This window comes from Vombatus ursinus, unplaced genomic scaffold (assembly GCF_900497805.2).
Source record: "Vombatus ursinus unplaced genomic scaffold, bare-nosed wombat genome assembly UNPS02006874.1, whole genome shotgun sequence".
NCBI lineage: Eukaryota > Metazoa > Chordata > Mammalia > Diprotodontia > Vombatidae > Vombatus > Vombatus ursinus.
Genome location: NW_020946652.1, coordinates 7046704 through 7064152, shown reverse-complemented (window position 1 = coordinate 7064152; position 17449 = coordinate 7046704). Strand labels below are relative to the sequence as shown.

The window sequence follows — 17449 nt, the reverse complement described above, 5'->3', positions numbered from 1 at the left end:
AAAGAAATGTCTGATACATGAGAAAATTAATTAAAAACAAAAACCGCCAGCACCATAGTCAGCGTTGTAAAGGCAGAAACGACAGGCCTTGGCACCTTATTGGTTGGGGGGGATGAGGGAGGGGGGCTCTTCCATTTCTAGGTCTCTGATCCTAAGTCCTCCCCCCACCCCTTCCCTTGACCCGCCCCCTCGCCAGGATGAGCTCAGCCCCTGAGAGGAGAGGGGGGTTCTCCCAGCGCGGAGATCCAGGTCCCCCTTCTTCCCACCCCATCCTAGCCCCGTTCCTCCCCGCACCCCCACCCCTTGAGCCAGTCCCAGGTCGGGGGAGGGAAGGGTGTTCACTCCCAACCCTAGGGATCTGAGATCCGGGGTCCCCCTTCCTCCCATCCTATCCTAGCTCCCCTCTTCGGTCAGAATAAACTCAGCCCCTGGTGGGAGAAGGGGAGAGGAGGAGGAGCTCTCCTAGCCCTAGGAGTCTGAGTTCCAGGGTCCCCCTTCCTTCTATCCCATCCTAGCTGCGCCCCTCCCCCCACCCCCCGCCAGGATGAGCCCAGCCTCTAATGGGTGAAAGGGAAGGGGCACTCTCCCAGATCCGGATCTGAGATCTGTCTGAGGTCTCTCTTCCTCTCACTTCTTCCTAGCCCCACCCCTACCCCTCCCCCGGCTCTGGTCGGGGGAGGGGAGGGGCTTTTTCCCAGCCCTCAACGTCTGTCTGTGAGCGGGCCCTCCCACCCCATCCTAGCCCGTTCCAGGCCAGGATAAGCTCGGGCCCTGGTAGGGGGAGAGAAAGGGGCTCGCCCAGCCCTAGAAATCTGAGATCTCGGGTCCCCTTTCCTCCCACCCCTTCCTAGCGCCGCCCCTGTCCCTCCCCCGGCCAGGATGAGCTCACTCGCCTGGCCCCGCCCTGGGTGGGCAGGGCGAGCCCTGGGCGTCCAACTCGGCCGGCAGGCTGTGGGTACAGAGGGCCCCAGCACCAGGGACCGCTGCGGGCGGCGGCCCCTTCACCCTCCCTCCACCCCGCAGCCCACCCACCCCCTGCCCCGCCTGCCTGGTGGCTGCCCGGTGCCTGCAGCCGGGCACACGCACGGAGGCCGGTTCTTGCGCTCCTGCGACTGCGAGCCCAGGCCTGACCGGGCCCAGGCAGAGCAGATCGGGCCGAGGGGCCGGCATGGCCAGCAGCGGGGCTGGCGGCGGCCAAGGGGGCGCGGCGAGGAAGGTGCGCCGCGGGGTCCCGTGCGCCCTGGGCCGGGCCCGCCTGGGCTCGCTGCGCTCCCACCAGTGCGCGCTGCTGCTCGCCGGGCTGCTCGCCGTGTGCGCCTTCTATTACGTGGGCTCCGGCCGCGAGACCTTCTCCAGCGCCACGCGGAGGCTCAAGGAGAGCCGGGCAGGAGGCACGGCCGGGCCCGCCCCGGCCCCAGCCTCGGACGCCCCCCTGGCGCCCGAGGCCAAGGCCAAGCCGGCCGACGGCCTGTCCGCCGGGACGGCCGGGGTGGACTACCACGTACTGATGATGTTCACCAAGGCTGATCGCAGCCCTGCGCTGCAGGCCAAGGGGCGCACAGCCCTGCGCTCGCTGCTGAGCCTCGCCAAGCTGGACGAGCAGGAGGTGCTCAACGTGCACTTTGTCAGCGAGGAGGCCAGCAAGGAGATCGCCAAGAACCTGCTCCGAGAGCTGCTGCCCGGGGTGCCCTTCAAGTACAAGGTGAGCTGTCGGGGCTGGGCTGCGCAGCGCACGGGTTGGGCTGCGCATGGGCTGAGCGCGGGACTGGGAGCTCAGCGGCCGCGGCAGCCACGGGACACCTGTGGATCCATGCCGCTTTCAGCCTAGGCGCTCCCTGGACCTGCGGGCTGCGTGCGGCAGCGTGTGGGTCAGGGTTGAGGCAGGGGCGCAAGGGTCCAGTTGGCCTCGGCCTGAGGGTCACACACGCCGGGCCGTCTGCTCCAGTAGGGACTGACTCTGGTCCCCAAGCCAGGAGGCCCCACCCTGAATCCCAAATACTGTAGGGGGGGGGGGGCTTCGGGAACAGGGTTTGGTACGTTCTTCTCACTCTGCCCAGTGCTGGCAGATGCTCCTTCCAAAGGACATTCTAGTGTGGAAAGTCAATTCCTTCCTCTTGAAGAGCTATGTGTGTGGTGAGTGAGAAGGCTAAGCAAACCTTCTGACCACGCAGAGGGCCTTGTGGGTGCTGGATCTCTGTGACCGCGGAGTCACCCTAGTGCTTGAACAAGAGGTTGCTACCCCCCTTACCCCCAGGGGTAGCTGTAGGGCCTGCCCCGGCTCCCGGCTCCTTCTTCCTGCGTGTCCTGAACCCGTCACTGTGGCCAAAGACCCATCCCTCTTTCCCTTGAGGCCTCACTATCCTTCCAGATACCGAGGTTGACGCCCTTCCTTCCAGGATTATTGAAGTAGCTTTTTATTTGGGCTCCTGGCCCCCAGCCTCGCCCACCTACCCTCCACTGAGCTGTCCAAGGGTTTTCCTACAGTGTGGTTCTGGCCTTGTCATTCTGCTGCTCCGAAGCCTCTGTGCCCCCTCCACCCAGCAGAGGAGCCAGCCTTCCCTTGGGGTGCAAAGCCCTTCTTCCCCCTTGTTTCATTTGTAGGCAACTAAGTTGAGATTTGTGTGGTTCCATTCTTTCTGGGGCCTGTCCCTTCATTGGTTTTTGGGCCAGGATCTCTGGAGGGTGAGAGCCGAGGTTTATGCCATAGATGGTCTAAGAAGGGGGGGATTCCTTGTACCCTCTGGGCCCTTTGTGGCCACCCTGTTCCCACATGGCAGAAGTTAGGCCAGTTAGCAAGCATTTTATTAAGCCCTGTGCTAACGGCCGGTGATGCAAAGATAGGTAAGAAACACAGTCCTGCCCTCGAGGAGCTTCCAGTCTATGGAACAGCTGGGGACAAGACAGATACTTAAGTGGGCAGGCATCCCTGAGGGAAGACTGAGAAGAAGAAGGGGTTGCATGTCCGCATTTGGGAGACGCATGCATCTTTGTCCTCTGGGGCAGAAACCACTCCCCGTCCAGGGGGAGCTGTGAGCAAGGCTCTTCACCCATCCTGCTGTTTGCCCAGTGCCTGGCATATAGTGAGCGGTTCACAAATATGTGTTGTGTGGGACTGACTGTTTTTGTTGTGGTTGGTACCTGGGCTCCAGCCAGACATCAGGGTTGGTAGGCAGACTGAAGGGATAACAAAGCCGAGCTAAAGGGAGGGTACCATTAGTAAGTCAGTCATTCAGTCAGTAAGCACTTATTAAGCACCTACTATGTGCCAGGCATTGTGCTAAGTCAGTGGGATACAAAGAAAGGTACCCCTGCCCCAACAAACCAGCCAGCCCACCCACCTGTCCGTGCTCCCAAGATGCTAATCCCAGACAGACGTGACCTCTGGGGCCACTGCCTACAAATTGTCAGCGACCCAGAATCCTCAATATAAGACCCCCAATGGGTGGGCAGCTGGCCTTTGCTTAGCTGGGCAGGTCTGATTGTTAGGAAGGCTTTCCTGACTGCCCACGTGATAATATCCGTCTGACCTTAAGGCGTCCGATGAATGGCAGCTATTACTGTTAATAACGAATTTGTCCCTTGGCTCCTTTTTGTTCTGCCCTCCAGGCCCCAGCAGACTCCAAGTCTGGTCCCGCCCTAACAGGGTGGTCCTTCCCATCCTCAGTAATACTAAGATGACAATAATAATCACAGGTAACTGTTCTCTAGCACGTCCTATGTGCCGGGCATGGTGCTGAGTGCTTGGGAATGTTAGGTTGTTTGGTTTGTACCACAGCCCTGCCAGGTAGGTGCTGTGAATATCCCCATCTCACAGATGAGCAAACAGAGGCTCAAATGTCTTGCTCGGGGTCACATAGCCAGATTTGAATTCAAGTCTTGCCCAGTGCTCTGTCTGCTGCAGGATAGCTCTCGTGACGCTGAGGAGTTGCTTCTTTTCCAGCTTAAATAGCCGCTGTTCCTTCAAACATGATCTCAAGGCACTTTGGGAGCTATGTTTTTGTAAAGTGTGGCCCCAGAATGGACAATGCTGCTCCAGGCGTGATCCGGGCATAGAACAGTGGGACTGTCAGGACTCTTGTTCTGGACCCACAGTGATCTGAAGCTGCTCTCCCAGAGAGGAGACTGTGTGCTCAGGGCTCTAGGGGTGCTCCTGAGGGGTTGGAGGCCATCTTTCTAATGCTCTCTAGCTCCCTGAGCCCCACAGGCTTCCCCCCGGGATGATCAGCTGAAATCAATGAGCCTGATTTAATTGACTGTTAGGAAAGAGCATTTACTACAGAAGTGTAGTTGTGTTTCCCCCAAAACATCCCCCAAAAGTCTGTGACACTCTCTCCCACCAGGACGTCCAGAATCCAAGAGAAAGTCAACCTAAGCTTAGAGATCCCACGTAATAGCCTTTTTCCGAAGTGCATGGTGTAGTGGCTTCTACCGGCCTCTTGGTGAGGAAAGCCTTGAGTCTTGTCCGGGCTGTCCCTGGCTCCCAAGACACACCCTGCTGAGAGACCAGAGGAAGCTCCTGGGAGATGGAAATTCCAAAGTCCTCTGGCCCCCCAGAGCTCTTGAGGTCCCATTTTGGGAAGTCCTGGCTCTGCTCTCTCTCCTACCCCTCAGCCTCCCCACTGGGTGTTTAGCCAGAATGCTTTCTCTTCTCCACCTGATTCAGATTTGAAGCAGAAGAAGGTCACACACACAAAGGTGAACATCCCTCAGTCTCTTGTCTCTCGCCACATAGGCCAGAAGGTTGGCTGCTGCGACCCCAGCTGCACCAGAACGTCTTAACTTTGAGGCAGTGCAGGGAGTGGCCCCTAGCAAGCTTTGGGAGGGTTGACCACTCTGCCCTCAGCTTCCGGGGCTAGACCTAGCCTTGTGCGCAGGGTAGGAGACCTTCGTGACCCTGTGACCCGGGGCCTCCCTTTCTCTGAGCAAAGTGAGGTCATGGGCTGAGACGATGACAGGACTGTGGACTTGGGTGGTGGGTGATGACGTGTTTTGCTTCCTGGCTGACTGGCTGTCTTGGGCCTTAGGAAGACAAATTTGATTGAGGCAGTGGGGGTCCCGTGGGTCATTTGAAGCCCCTGCCTGACGTCTGCATAGCTAGGACCCTCCCCAGGTGGAGATTTTTGCTTCCTGTGATTATATTAATTCATTATGGTGGGGGACCAATGCCCCCCACCTCAAATCTAGCATAGACATAATCTATCTGAGGTGATTTTAGAAGGAGGGGTGCTAGCAGCTGAGGAGAACCCCATGGACAGGGCGCTGCTTGAGCGCAGATGTGAAGGCTGGCGTGGGGAGGACACCTGTGTGTGGAGGGGCAGTGCCAGGCACTGGCGGGCTCTCTGGCTCTTTCTGTCTGTCTGGACATTAGAATCGTCGATTTTGAGCTTAGGGATCGTCTTACCCATCATTTTACAGGGGAGGGAAGGGAATAGACTAGGTCACCCAGGCCAGAAGAGGCAGCACTGGGATTCGAACCCAGGCCTCCTTACTAGACCCAGCACTCTCTTGTCTCCCAGCTTACTCCAGATTCTTTGTGCGTCTGTCCCACTTTGCAGCTTTCCCTGCCTGTGGTTTGTGCTGATTGGGGCTGGAGGATCCCTAAACAGGAAGAATACGGCCACCAGGCTCCATCCTGGGGCAAAGAGCTGGGCTTAGTGGCAGCCGGTCCCTGCCCGGAGGACAAACAGAGACCTGGGTCCCAAGTGCTCTCTGCCCGCATGCTGCTGCTCTGGCTGCTGCCCCTCCCCCTCCTGCTGCTTCTCAATGGGGAAGGGGCTTGGGGGTGCTTGATGGGAGTCACTCCCAGTGTGGAAACTACCTCCGGTGATGCAGATGGGCAGCTGCCACCCTAGAGATCCGGTGACTTGGGGAAGAGGGGGAGTCACAGCCAGGATGGGTCGGAAGCAGGCTCGGACCCACGTTGTCTTGGTTCCAGGCTGCCTTTCACAGCAGCTCATAGAAAACAGACTGGGAAGATGGAGGAAGGTGCTCTGGAACAGGGGTAGTGTGGCTTTGCTGCATCTGTGGCCACGGGTCATGTGACAGGTCAGTGGGTTTGCTGGGTCAGTGGTTTTGCTTCATCTGTGGTCATGGGTTGTGTGACGGGTCAGTGGCTTTGCTGTATCTGTGGTCACAGGTCACATGACAGGTCAGTGGCTTTGCTGCATCTGTGGTCACAGGTCACGTGACGGGTCAGTGGCTTTGCTGCATCTGTGGCCATGGGTCGTGTGACAGGTCAGTGGCTTTGCTGCATCTGTGGTCGTGGATTGCGTGACAGTCAGTGGCCTCTGTGAGCATGACACTTGCTATTCAGCCCTCCAGCCACCTGGGACGCTGGCTGTGGCCTTGGTTGTGTCTGGGAGTTTGGCCCCGAGGCCCCCAGGCCCCCAGCCTGATCCTGGGGGCTCCTCCTTCTCCAGCAGGTTCTCTAGACTGGAGGGTACCACCTCCTTCATCTCCCACAGCTCTCTGGGAATCTGGGCAGCCCTTGAGGAAAGTGAACTTTCAAAGCTGGCTTGTGTCCTTGGAGAATTCTGCCCGGGGCTTTATTCTCTGTTTGGGGGTTCTCCCAGTTAACCCTGTTCTTCGCAGGGTCATAGCTATCTGAGCTGGGGGGGGGAACCTCAGGCAACCTCAGGGGCACCACGCCCAACCTGAGCCTCTCTTCCTTGCCTTTGCTCAAAGGCTTCCAGGGAGGGGGCCACCACCTTCTATGAGGGAGGAGAGAGCCTTGACCAAACCCCAGAGCTAAAAGGGCCTCCCAAGTGTTCAGGCCTGCCATCCTAGGAGCGCCAGGCCCGGGATGAGCAGCATCCTTGGGCTGGGGGCACTGAGGCTGTAGGAGACAGGAGGGGCCGAGATCAGACGTTGCGAGGGGGAGGAGACCTCAATCTCCATCCACATCTGTCAGAGGAGGAAACTGAGGCCGGAGAATGGAAGTCAGACGGCCCCAGTTAGCATTGTAGTGTCAAAGGGACCTCTCTGGCTGGGGCCCAAGGCTGGAGACTGGGGGGTGGGCTGCTGTCAGGGGCTGTGGAAGGCCCAGCTCTAGAAATGTGGGGGTGTTGGGGGGTTTGTCCGTGGTTTCCTTTCTGCCATCTTGGAATCTGCCATCTGCCATCCTGGACCTCTGTTCCTGTGGGGAAAGGGCGCTTGAGCCCGAGGGGCGTCTGCCCTTTAGGGAGATCAGTGATGCGGTGGGCTGAATAACAGCAAAAGAAAACTAAAAAGGGGACGTGAAGCAGGTGTCCCCTGAAGGCCTACTGAGCCCCTGATTTCTGATCCTCTGCCACTTCACCTTCTCTGTGCCTCAGTTTCCTCAGCTGTAAAATGAAGGTCTCTAAACTTCCCTGCAGCTGTGGCCCTCAGCCCGGGGCTTGAGGGGGCCGAGCAGCTTTTTGTTGGTGATGAGGCGGGACAGAGCAGCAGCTGGCAGCGCGGGTGGGCCCCGAGGGGTCGCGGCTGGGGGAGGCAGCTCCCCACCAACCAGCTGGATGGGGCGTGGGCCGCGTGGGCGGGCTTGGTGGGTTTCCAGATGGGAGGATGCTCTTCCCAGCTGCGGGCGGCAGAGGGCGCTGGTGCCCCACGGTTCCCTCTGCAGCTGCTGCTGCTATTCGGGTCCAGGGAGGTTTGCAGCCAGCTGGGAGGGGCGGGCTGGGTTTCTGTTGTTTTTACAGCTCCCAGAGGGACGAGGGAAGGAGGGACGGGCGGGTAGGAATCTCCTTCCTGAACCCAGGGCTTCCGCCTTGTTTTTAGGGCTCTCCTCACTGATGTTTGGAAAGAGATGGGAGAATATTAGTGACTCCCTGCGGGGGGGAGGTGCTCTCCAGCCTCCCTGTCTCCTAGCTGCCTGTCTTGGGCCGCTATCTGCACTAGTGGGCAGACTCCTCAGGGACAGAGGTCATGAGGAAGGGACTAGGGGAGGGGGCAGGTGGCGGATTCCAAGGGGGCTTTGAGCCCATCTTTGGCTGCAGAGGAGGCAGCTGAGGCGGGGAGGGCGGAGGGACTTGCCCAGGGTCACACAGTGACCTTTATAGCCATTTTTCCCCAAACAAAGAACTCATCACCCAACAGCCCCCCAGGTTTCCACCCCCACCGGGGCGTCCTTGGAGGAAGCACGCTGGGTACCCCTGAGGCCTGGGTGCATCCACCCGTTCATTAAGGACTCCTGAGAAGGGCACTGTCCTAGGCACTGTGGGAGAAGATACCCATTTTAGAGAACTGCCCTTGGGGAGTTTACAGTCTAGTGGGGGCTAGGGATACAAAGTTACCACGTAAATGTTACATATGACCCCCTCCCCCCTCTCCCTCCCTGTTCCTCTCCCCCTCCCCCTCCCCTCCTTACTGGGCCAGGCTCAGCCCACAGTTATCAGGGTGACCCTGAGCAGGTCCCCTGGCCTCCCTGGGCCTGTAAGATAGCTCACAAGACTTCGGGGTTGGAGGGGGCCAAGAAAGGAGCGGCTCCATCTCCTTCCATCCCGTGGCAGGCAGGGCTAGGATCCCGGGAGCTGATCCCATACCCTCTTTGCATGGGTGTCTGTGACCACCAGGCTTCCTGTCTCTGGTGCTGTACTCGTAGAGGCCAGGAGGGTTGTGTAGGCAGGTCCCTGGTCCTCACTGTGTAAACACTGATCAAGCTCCTGACCCCGTGCTATGTGCCCAAACACAGGCCCAGCCTCTGCCCTCGAGGTGCTTGCTGGGATGGAGCCAGGCAGAGGGGGTGGTCCCTCATCTCCCAGCTCTGACAGCCGTCCGTAGCTCCACGAGGCAGGCTGGTGTGGCGTGGTGGGCCCCGGGCTGCACTGGCAGGTCCTGGCGAGGCTGTGCTCCGGAGTGACCAGGGCCCTTTGCACGCACACACACACTTGGTGCCGGACTGTCACGGTGGCCCCTGGGGGCTCCCCTGCCCCAGGTCTCTCCCCACCCCAGTCCATCCTCCATTCATTCTCTAAAGGGACTTTCCTAAAGCCTAGGTCTGCTCCTGTCTCCCCGGTGTTCCTTGGTACCTTCAGGAGGAAGCTTGGTGCCCTTGGATGGTATGGGATGGTGTGGCACTGTATGAGACGGTGTGGCCAGAGCCCTGGGCCCACGGTTTCACTTTGCTTTGTGACAGGCCCCGCAGGCTCTCCCTTGGTGCCCTCCTGGGAGGGGGGGAGTCAAGTTTGCCACACATCTTTGTCCCTCTGTGCAGGGTCCAGGGTCTGTCTCCTTGTTTCTCTCTGTACCTGAGGAGGAAGTAAGGGATGGTCACCATTGCAAAGCTTTCTTTGAACTTTGGCCTCCTCCCAGCAACCCTGCCAGACAGATTGCTCAACTATAATATACCCGTTTTACAGGTGGGGCAATAGGCTTAGAGAGAAGTGACGTATCTGAAGTCACTGCCAGGTATTCAGGGGGCTGGAGTGGAAATCTGGAGCAATCCTGAGGACCTGAGTTTGAAATCTGCCTCTGCTGCAAGGTCTGAATGGCACCACCTACATTTACTGTGCCACTGTGTGCCCTTGGATAAGGAAAGGACCTCTAAGGTGTCCTCTCCCCCCTGCCCCCCCCAAATCTCTGATCGTACTTTGGGGGCTTTTGTCACCCCCTTTGTAAGATAAGAGGCTTGGACAAGATGACTTCTTAGGCTCCTGCTAGCACCAAATAACAGTAGTCATAGTAACGGCTTATCTTCATGTAGCTCCTTTTCCGTGATTCTCCAACTCACACTCGTGGGTAGGACAACCCTGGGATGGACCACTCCTAAGACTATAGCTTAGGAGCCCCCGCTGCTGTGTTTCCCACCTACAGTCAGCCAGCAGACTTGGTTAGCTTTTAGTAAAGGCATTCACTTCGATGGTGTAGTAAGAAGGGCTGATACAAAATCTCCTCCTTCCCATAAATGCCCAAAGACATTTGGCATCCACAGGAAAAGGGGGCTCCAAGTTAAGAGTGCAGTGGTAGTGAGGCATGTGTGTAGGACAGGAAAGCATCCTCTCTGCAGAGCCTCATGCAGCTGCCTTGAGTGCTGCGTCTGCTGGGGGGGCCATGGAGCCGGCTCCCCAGGGCTGTGCCTTTCTTGGGCTCGTTGCTAGCATTCTTCTTTGCTTTGAGGAGGGGCGACGTCGTACTCAGTGGTACTATTTTCTGCCTTGGGTGATTGTTGCTATATTTTGTCTGTCCTTCATAGTGTGTCTCGTTTCTAGCTAGGTACATTCTTTCCCACTGGATCAGGAACTGTGACCACGTGGTGGACGGGGTCTTCCACACAGCGCTTCCAAGCCTGGACTCTTCTCTGCTGAATGGCTTACACACAGACACACAGACACACACAGACACAGACACACAGACACACACACAGACACAAACACACGGACAGACACACAGACACGCAGACACACACACAGACACACAGACACACACACAGACACGCAGACACACACAGACACACAGACACACACAGACACAGACACACACAGACACACAGACACACACAGACACAAACACACGGACAGACACACAGACACGCAGACACACACAGACACACAGACACACACAGACACAGACACACAGACACAGACACGCAGACACACACAGACACACACAGACACACACACAGACACGCAGACACACACAGACACACACAGACACACACACAGACACACAGACACACACACGCCCAAGGTGTGTGACTGATTCTACCAATCACAAGATGTTTCCTGTGTGATACCAGTGGCCTTTGTCCAGTGACCCAGACCCTCAGGTGACTGAGGGTTCATGCACACATTGTGGGCTGTGGGAGGGTTCCTTAGGACCAATGTCCCGCATGGCGATGATGTTCTGGGTCCCCCAGAGAACACACGTAACAGTGGAGGTGGGGAGAGAAGCTCCCAACTTTATGTTCAAATGGCCCGTTCTCATGGTTTGTAGCCATCCTGCAATGGCTTCGACCTTTTCCATTTTCACGTGAGAGCTCTCAGACTTAGTGACTTGCCCATGGTCACAGAAGCGCCTGATGAGTCTCTCTCTGCCTCAGGCCTTGCCCTTCTCAAAGCCCAGGCTTGACCATTTGTTTCTGCTCCTCGAGAAGCCCCCGTGGCTCCCTCCTCGTAGCACTGAGTTCAGATCCTCCACTTGGTATTTCTGGCCCTTTGTCACCTGGCTCCAGCCTTCCTTTCCATGCTTGTTCCAGACTGTTTCCCACTTATGTGTTCTTTTTTTTTTTTAACTAATTTGTTTTGATTTATTAACAATCACTTCCATAAGCTTTTGAGTTTTAAATTTTTCTTCCCCTCCCTCCCCAAGATGGCGTGCAATCTGATGTAGGCTCTACATATACATTCCTATTAAACATATTTTCACATTAGGCATATTGTAAGTAAGAATTAGAACCAATGGGAGAAACCACCAGAAAGAGGAAACAAAACAAAACACAGCAGAAGAAAAAGTAGCAAAGACTGGGCTTCGATCTGCATTCAAACCTATAGTTCTTTCTTCTTTGTGGATAGCCTTTCTATCGTGAGACTTTTGGAGATGTCTTAGATCCTTGGATTGCCAGGAAGGGTTAAGTCTGTCAAATTTAGTCATCACCCAGCGTGGCTGTTACCGTGTACAACGTTCTCCTGGTTCTGCTCATTTCACCCAGCATCTGTTGACCATCTTCCCAGGTTTTTCTGAAGTCTGCCTGCTCATCATTTCTTCTAGCACCATAGTATTCCATTACATTCATATACCACAACGTGCTCAGCCATTCTCCAATGAATGGGCATCCCCTCAATTTCCAGTTCTTTGCCACCGCACAAACAGCTGCTGTAAATATTTTTGCACGTGTGGGTCCTTTCCCCATTTGTACGATCTCTTGGGGATACAGCCCTAGAAGTGCTATTGCTGGGTCAGAGGGCATACAGTGAAAGCGCCTACCTGTAGTGCCTCTTACATGACAGCCAGCTTCGATCTGTGTGCTTTTGCCCAGGCTGTGTCCTGTGCCTGGAAGGCTTTCCTTCCTCTCCTCCTTTCTTTCTTCAGACTCAGCTCCAGAGTTCCTTCCTACCCAAGGCTTTTCTTCCCCCCCACCCCCCCGTCCCCCTCTGCTTCTAGTCTTCCCCTCCCCCCATGAGGCTTGTTTGTGGTGTGTATTTTATGTTAGCTGTCTGTATATGTGCTGTTTGCCCCCAGTGCGGGGCAGGCCTTATTGTTTCATTTCTTGGCTTTGTCTCTCTGTGGACCCGGCCCTTGGTGGGCGATGACCGAGGGCTCACCGGTGCATTCCTCAGTAGAGTGCCAGCTGGGGGGGTGGGGGTGGGGGTGGGGTGCGGCTGCTTGGTCCAGCTTTGTCCCAGGATTCCCAGCACCCAGCAGGCACCTTGCCCATGGTTGAGGTTTTTCAGGCGCTGATTGGAGTTGATCTGCCTAGAGAAGGCTGCATAGACATCGTCCTGCCAAGGGCGGCCTGGATACTAGCTAGTTTGGCCCCGGGGGCCCTTGGTTCCCTTGTGGGCAGACCCAGGAAGGGAATGCAACTCAGTTACCAACTTTGCTTATCTGCCGTCAGCTAACGAGCGTTTCCAAAGCATCCGCCGGTGCCAGGACCTCTCTGGGGTGCTGCCGATATAAGGACAAAGGATGAAACAACTCCTGTCCTCAGAGAGCTTCCTTTCCAAAGAGAAGACAACAAACACAAATACACGTATAAATGAATACGGCATAAGTGACATCCATAAAGGCGTTCAGTACCAGCTCATGTTAGCATCGGGCAGGTGAGGGGAGAGTCCAGTGCCTGAGCCGTATCTGAGAGAGGGAGAGCTAGCACAAAGATGTGGGATGGACAATGGAGCACCATGAGTGAGGACCACAGAGAAGGCCAGTTTGGCTAAATTATGGGGAAGGCAGTAAAATCCAGTGAGGCTGGAAAGACAGGTTAGGCCCAGGTTGGGAAGGGCTTGAAAAGCCGCAGAAAAGTTGGCATGTGAACCTCGGGGCAATAGGGAACCACCCGGGAGAGGCACATGGTCAGATCAGCGCTTAAGGAAAATTGGCAACATTCCATAGGCTGTACTGGAGTGGGGCGAGCCCAATCTAAGTGAGAGGGGATGATGTCTCAGCTAACAAGATGGCAGCCGTGCCAGTGGAGAAGGGCCCAGGTGGAAGAGAAGGTCAAGATTCGACAGCTGATTGGGTGTGAGGGATGGGGCAGATGCCAAAGCTGGAAGATGGGAGGATGGTGGTGCCTTTGACAGAATTCAGGAAGTCTGGAAGAGACCCTTGTTTGGAGAGAAGAGGATGAGCTCAGTTTTAGATGGGTTGAGTTTGGGGCACCATCCAGTTTGAAATCTTGAATAGGCAATAGATGACACAGGACTGACATACAAGGGAGAAACGTGTGGACGTGACCCTTGGGAGCCTGTGAGGCCACTGAGAAGGGAGAGGGCCCAGGATGGGCAGAGCCTTGGGGAGCACCCGCAGTTTGGGGTGACATCTCAAGCCCTGAACTGCTCATGCCCTCTTGGCATTATCCCCCAAGAAGGGGCCTGGGCGATCAGCTGTGTTCCTCAGTCTCCCTCTCTGGGCCCCCCCAGATCCTTCTGTCGGGGGCCACAGTGGGAAGGCTGAGGAGCCAGCCTCCAGCAGTGTGGCTTCGTCTTTGTAGCCTGTGCAGGTCAGCCGCCTTTAGCCGACATGGAAGTAGCAGAAGGTGTTCCTGGCCTTGCTCCCTGGACATCCCTCAACTGCCCTGCTCCCCGTTTGCTAACAGACTGACTGCTCGCCCAGGTTTGGAAGCCCAAGACGGCACTGTGATTGTGGCTCACTTTCTCCATGTGGACTGTGAGAAAGGGTCCTGCCTGCCGCCCGTCCATCCCGAGGGGGGCTGGGAGGAGGCTCCCAGCACGTGTGGGCTGTAACTGGCCTGTTGTAATTCTGTGGACGTGCACCTGTTTCTGCTCTTGAGTAGGCAAACGGGGTTCTGTAACCACAAAGCTTCGACTCTTCCCTAGTTGAATTATCTTGAATTCTTACTCTTTAGGCTCCAAATTAAGGAGGGTCAATATGGGCCAGCCGAAGGGACCTCAGAGGCTCTCCAACCCAACCCCCCTTTTACGTGAGGAAACTGAGGCCCGTTGCCCAACATCACTCTGGTGGCAAGTGCCAGAGGCAGGATTGGAACCCAGGTCCTGTGACTCGTGACGCAGGGCTTGCTCAGGATCATTCTGTGTCTCGCTCATGCCACAGTAAACTTGGTGGATGCACAGTGCCTGGCACACAGTAGGTGCTTAATAAATGTTCATTGATGAATTGATGCTCTGCTCAAGCCAGGTGCCCCAGAACCGAGAGGGCCTGGCAGCTCTGACTCTGGAAAGCCTGCCCTGACCTTGGAGCTTCGCAGCCCCTTTGCCCCCTTCTCCTGCCTCATTTCCCAGGCCCTGTTTTTCTTCTTACTCCATTATTCGCTCCTTTCTCAGCTCCAAGACAGCCATGGGGGCCTGACCAGGGCTGGCCCCTAGCAGACCCCAAGGAGATTCCTCCCGGGGCGCGTGGGGCACCTGCAGCCTTCCAGGAGGGCTTGTCACTCTCACCCTGGCAACAGCTGGTGGCTCTCACGTGCAGCCGTGGTTGACGGGACCTTGTCTGGAGCAGGAAAGAGAGTCAGTGCCAGGTGCTCGTCTCAGGTGCTATAGGCCTGACAACCGCTGAACCCTGTGAAATAGAATTGGGGGGGAGGAGGAGGAGTGAGAGAGGCAGAGAGAGAGAGACAGGGTGGGGGGAGAGAGAGACAGGGAGAGACAGACAGACAGACAGACAGGGAGGGGGAGTGAGAGGAGGAGAGGAGAGGAGAGAGAGAGAGAGAGAGAGAGAAGAAACTGTGCTTCAGTCTTCCCTCTGGCCAGTCACTAGCAGGAGGCGGCAGGCCGTTTCCTCACGAGTCCTTTAGATGTGACCTTCAGCCATTGTGTTGATTAGAGTTCCTGAGTCTTTCCAAGCTAATTACCTCTACACTGTTCTGCTCACCTCACTTTGCATCAGTTCATAGAAGTCTTTCCAGGTTTTTCTGAAGTCTGCCCGCTCATCATTTCTTATAGCACAGTAGTATTCCATCACAGTCATACATCACAACTTATTCAGCCATTCCCCAATTGATGGGCATCCCCTCAGTTTCTAATTCTTTGTCACCACAAAGAACCATATTTTTGTACAAATTTTGTACACTTTTCCTCCTTCTTTGATCTCTTTGTAGATCTGGTGGTAATCTCTCTGGTCAAAGGGTGTGCACGGTTTAAGAACTTTTTGGGCAGAGTTCCCAGTCGGGTGGCGGGTGGGCAGAGGTCAGTGTCACTTACTCCCTGGTAACCCCCTGGGGTGATGAGGGGAACCCAAAGTAGCTTTTCCCAACTTATTTGATGAGCATTTATTAAGTCCTTACTGGGATTAAGACCTTGGACTTGGGGCTTGGACTTGGGAAAGAGCTGGGGGCTTGTGTTCAGCCCTGCCAGCCTGAGTCTAGGCAGAATCATCTGGTGGAGGGCTGGGGCCAAATGCCTGCTGTAGGGGCTTCCAGGGGAGGTGTGGAAGGGACTCAGAGGAGGGCCTGAAACATGCGGCGGGGAGCCTCTGCCTCCTCCCCCAGGCTCTCCCTTCTCTTCCTCCTGCAGGTTATCTTCCATGATGTCGGCGTCCTGACCGATAAGCTGTTCCCTGTGGTGGAGGCCATGCAGAAGCACTTCAGCGCAGGCTCTGGGACCTACTATGGGGACTCCATCTTCTTCTTGTCTGTCGCCATGCACCAGATCATGCCCAAGGGTAAGAGAGCTGGGGGCCAGGTGTGGCAGCCGCGGGCCCTTTCTTCTTCCTCGTCCTTTCCTCGAGTCCCCTGGGTGCTCCAGTGGAATGAGCGGGAGATTGGGAGATGGCCAGAGGGGCCATCTCCTGTAAGATGGAGTCTCTGGTCAAGTTGCGCCTTGAGGGGCAATGGCTGGGCTCTGGCCTGGGCCCAAGGAGGCCTGGTTTGGAATTCAGGCTCTGCCGATGGTAGGTTGTATGGTCTGGGACACATCATGGCCCGTCTCTGGGGTTCACTGGACTCAGCCACAACCCGGTGGGGTTGGACTCGATGTCCTTGCAGCCCTTTTTTGCTGAGTCTGATTTTTCTGCCCTCTTTATCTCATCACCGGCTCATGGAAATGATGATTGCTGCTTTGCTGCTGGGGTGGGGGGCTGAGGGAGGGAGGAGGGTATTTTTGTTGTCTGCTGTCCTGACAACACTGGGGGATGAGGCACTTGGTTTTAGGAGAGATCTATGGGCCCTCAGAAGCTTGGCCTGGTCCAGGGGGTCTAAGACTGGAGCCAGGACCTTCTGGGGAGGATGGGGATCCCTTAAGAGTTATTGCCAATTGGATCCATGGAAAGGTCTCTGCCCAATGAGCCCAAGACCAGCCAGGATGGGGCTGGTTTGGGGATCAAGTCGTATATCTCTTTAGCTGGCGACTGTGCCAACCAGTATGGAGGAGAGAAGGGCAAACATACACCTTCACTTCCCAGTCATTAGCATAGGCCTAGCCCTACTGTGGGGGGCAGTGGGGAGCTCCTCTTACCTTTAAATTAGGATTTGACACCTGAACCACTTTCACTAACCAGGTTGTCTCTCTGCACTAACGGGCTCCCAATTTGTTGGCTTACACGTCACATCCTTTGGGGTTTTCTTGACAGAGATACTGGAGTAGTTTGCCATTTCCTCCATTAGCTAATTTTACAGATGAGGAAGCTGAGGTTAAGTGACTTGCCCAAGGTCATACAGCTAGTAAGTGTCTGAGGACAGATTTGAACTCAGAAAGGTGAATCTTCCTGACTGTAGGCTCAGTGCTCTGTGCACTATGGTGCCACCTAGCTCTATATATTTACCTATTTATAAGGTGTATAAAAGCTCTATTAATAATTATGTGCCTTTTACAACTTATAATAAAAATAGAAATTAAAAATGGATGAGATAAGGTGACATAATATTTGAGCCTGGAGGTGATGGGGAGCCATTGGAATTTATTGAATAGGGGGGTGACATGGTTAGACCTGCACTTTAGAAAACCACTTTGGTGGCTGAATAGAGGATGGACTAGAGTGGGGAGAAGCAGGCAGACCCCCAGCAGCTATTGCAGTAATCCAGGTGTAAGGAGATGAGCGTCTGCACTAGGATGGAGGCAGTATCTGGGGGGGGGGGGTGTATTGGAGACGTGCTGCAGAGGTGAAATAGATGAGAGATGTTGCAGAGATGAAACAGATGAGAGATGCTGCAGAGATGAAATCTGTAAGAAATGATGCAGTGATGAAATTAACAAGAGTTGCTGCAGAGGTGAAATAAATGAGAGATGCTGAAGAAGTGAAATAGGTGAGAGATGCTGCAGAGGTGAAATCTATGAGAAATGATGCAGAGATGAAATTAACAAGAGATGCTGCAGAGGTGAAATAGACAGGAGATGCTGCAGAG

General features: G+C 55.7%; 1 protein-coding gene across 1 annotated transcript in view; it reads left to right on the top strand.

The window, feature by feature from the left end:
• Positions 1-1168: 1168 nt before the first annotated feature.
• The window catches only part of XXYLT1 (xyloside xylosyltransferase 1), a 67566-nt gene continuing 51285 nt past the window's right edge, over positions 1169-17449 (top strand). Inside the window, exons 1-2 of the mRNA XM_027848708.1 lie at positions 1169-1702; positions 15624-15771. Of these exons, the coding sequence (XP_027704509.1) occupies positions 1169-1702; positions 15624-15771 (682 nt within the window). The remainder of the gene's footprint in view (positions 1703-15623; positions 15772-17449) is intronic.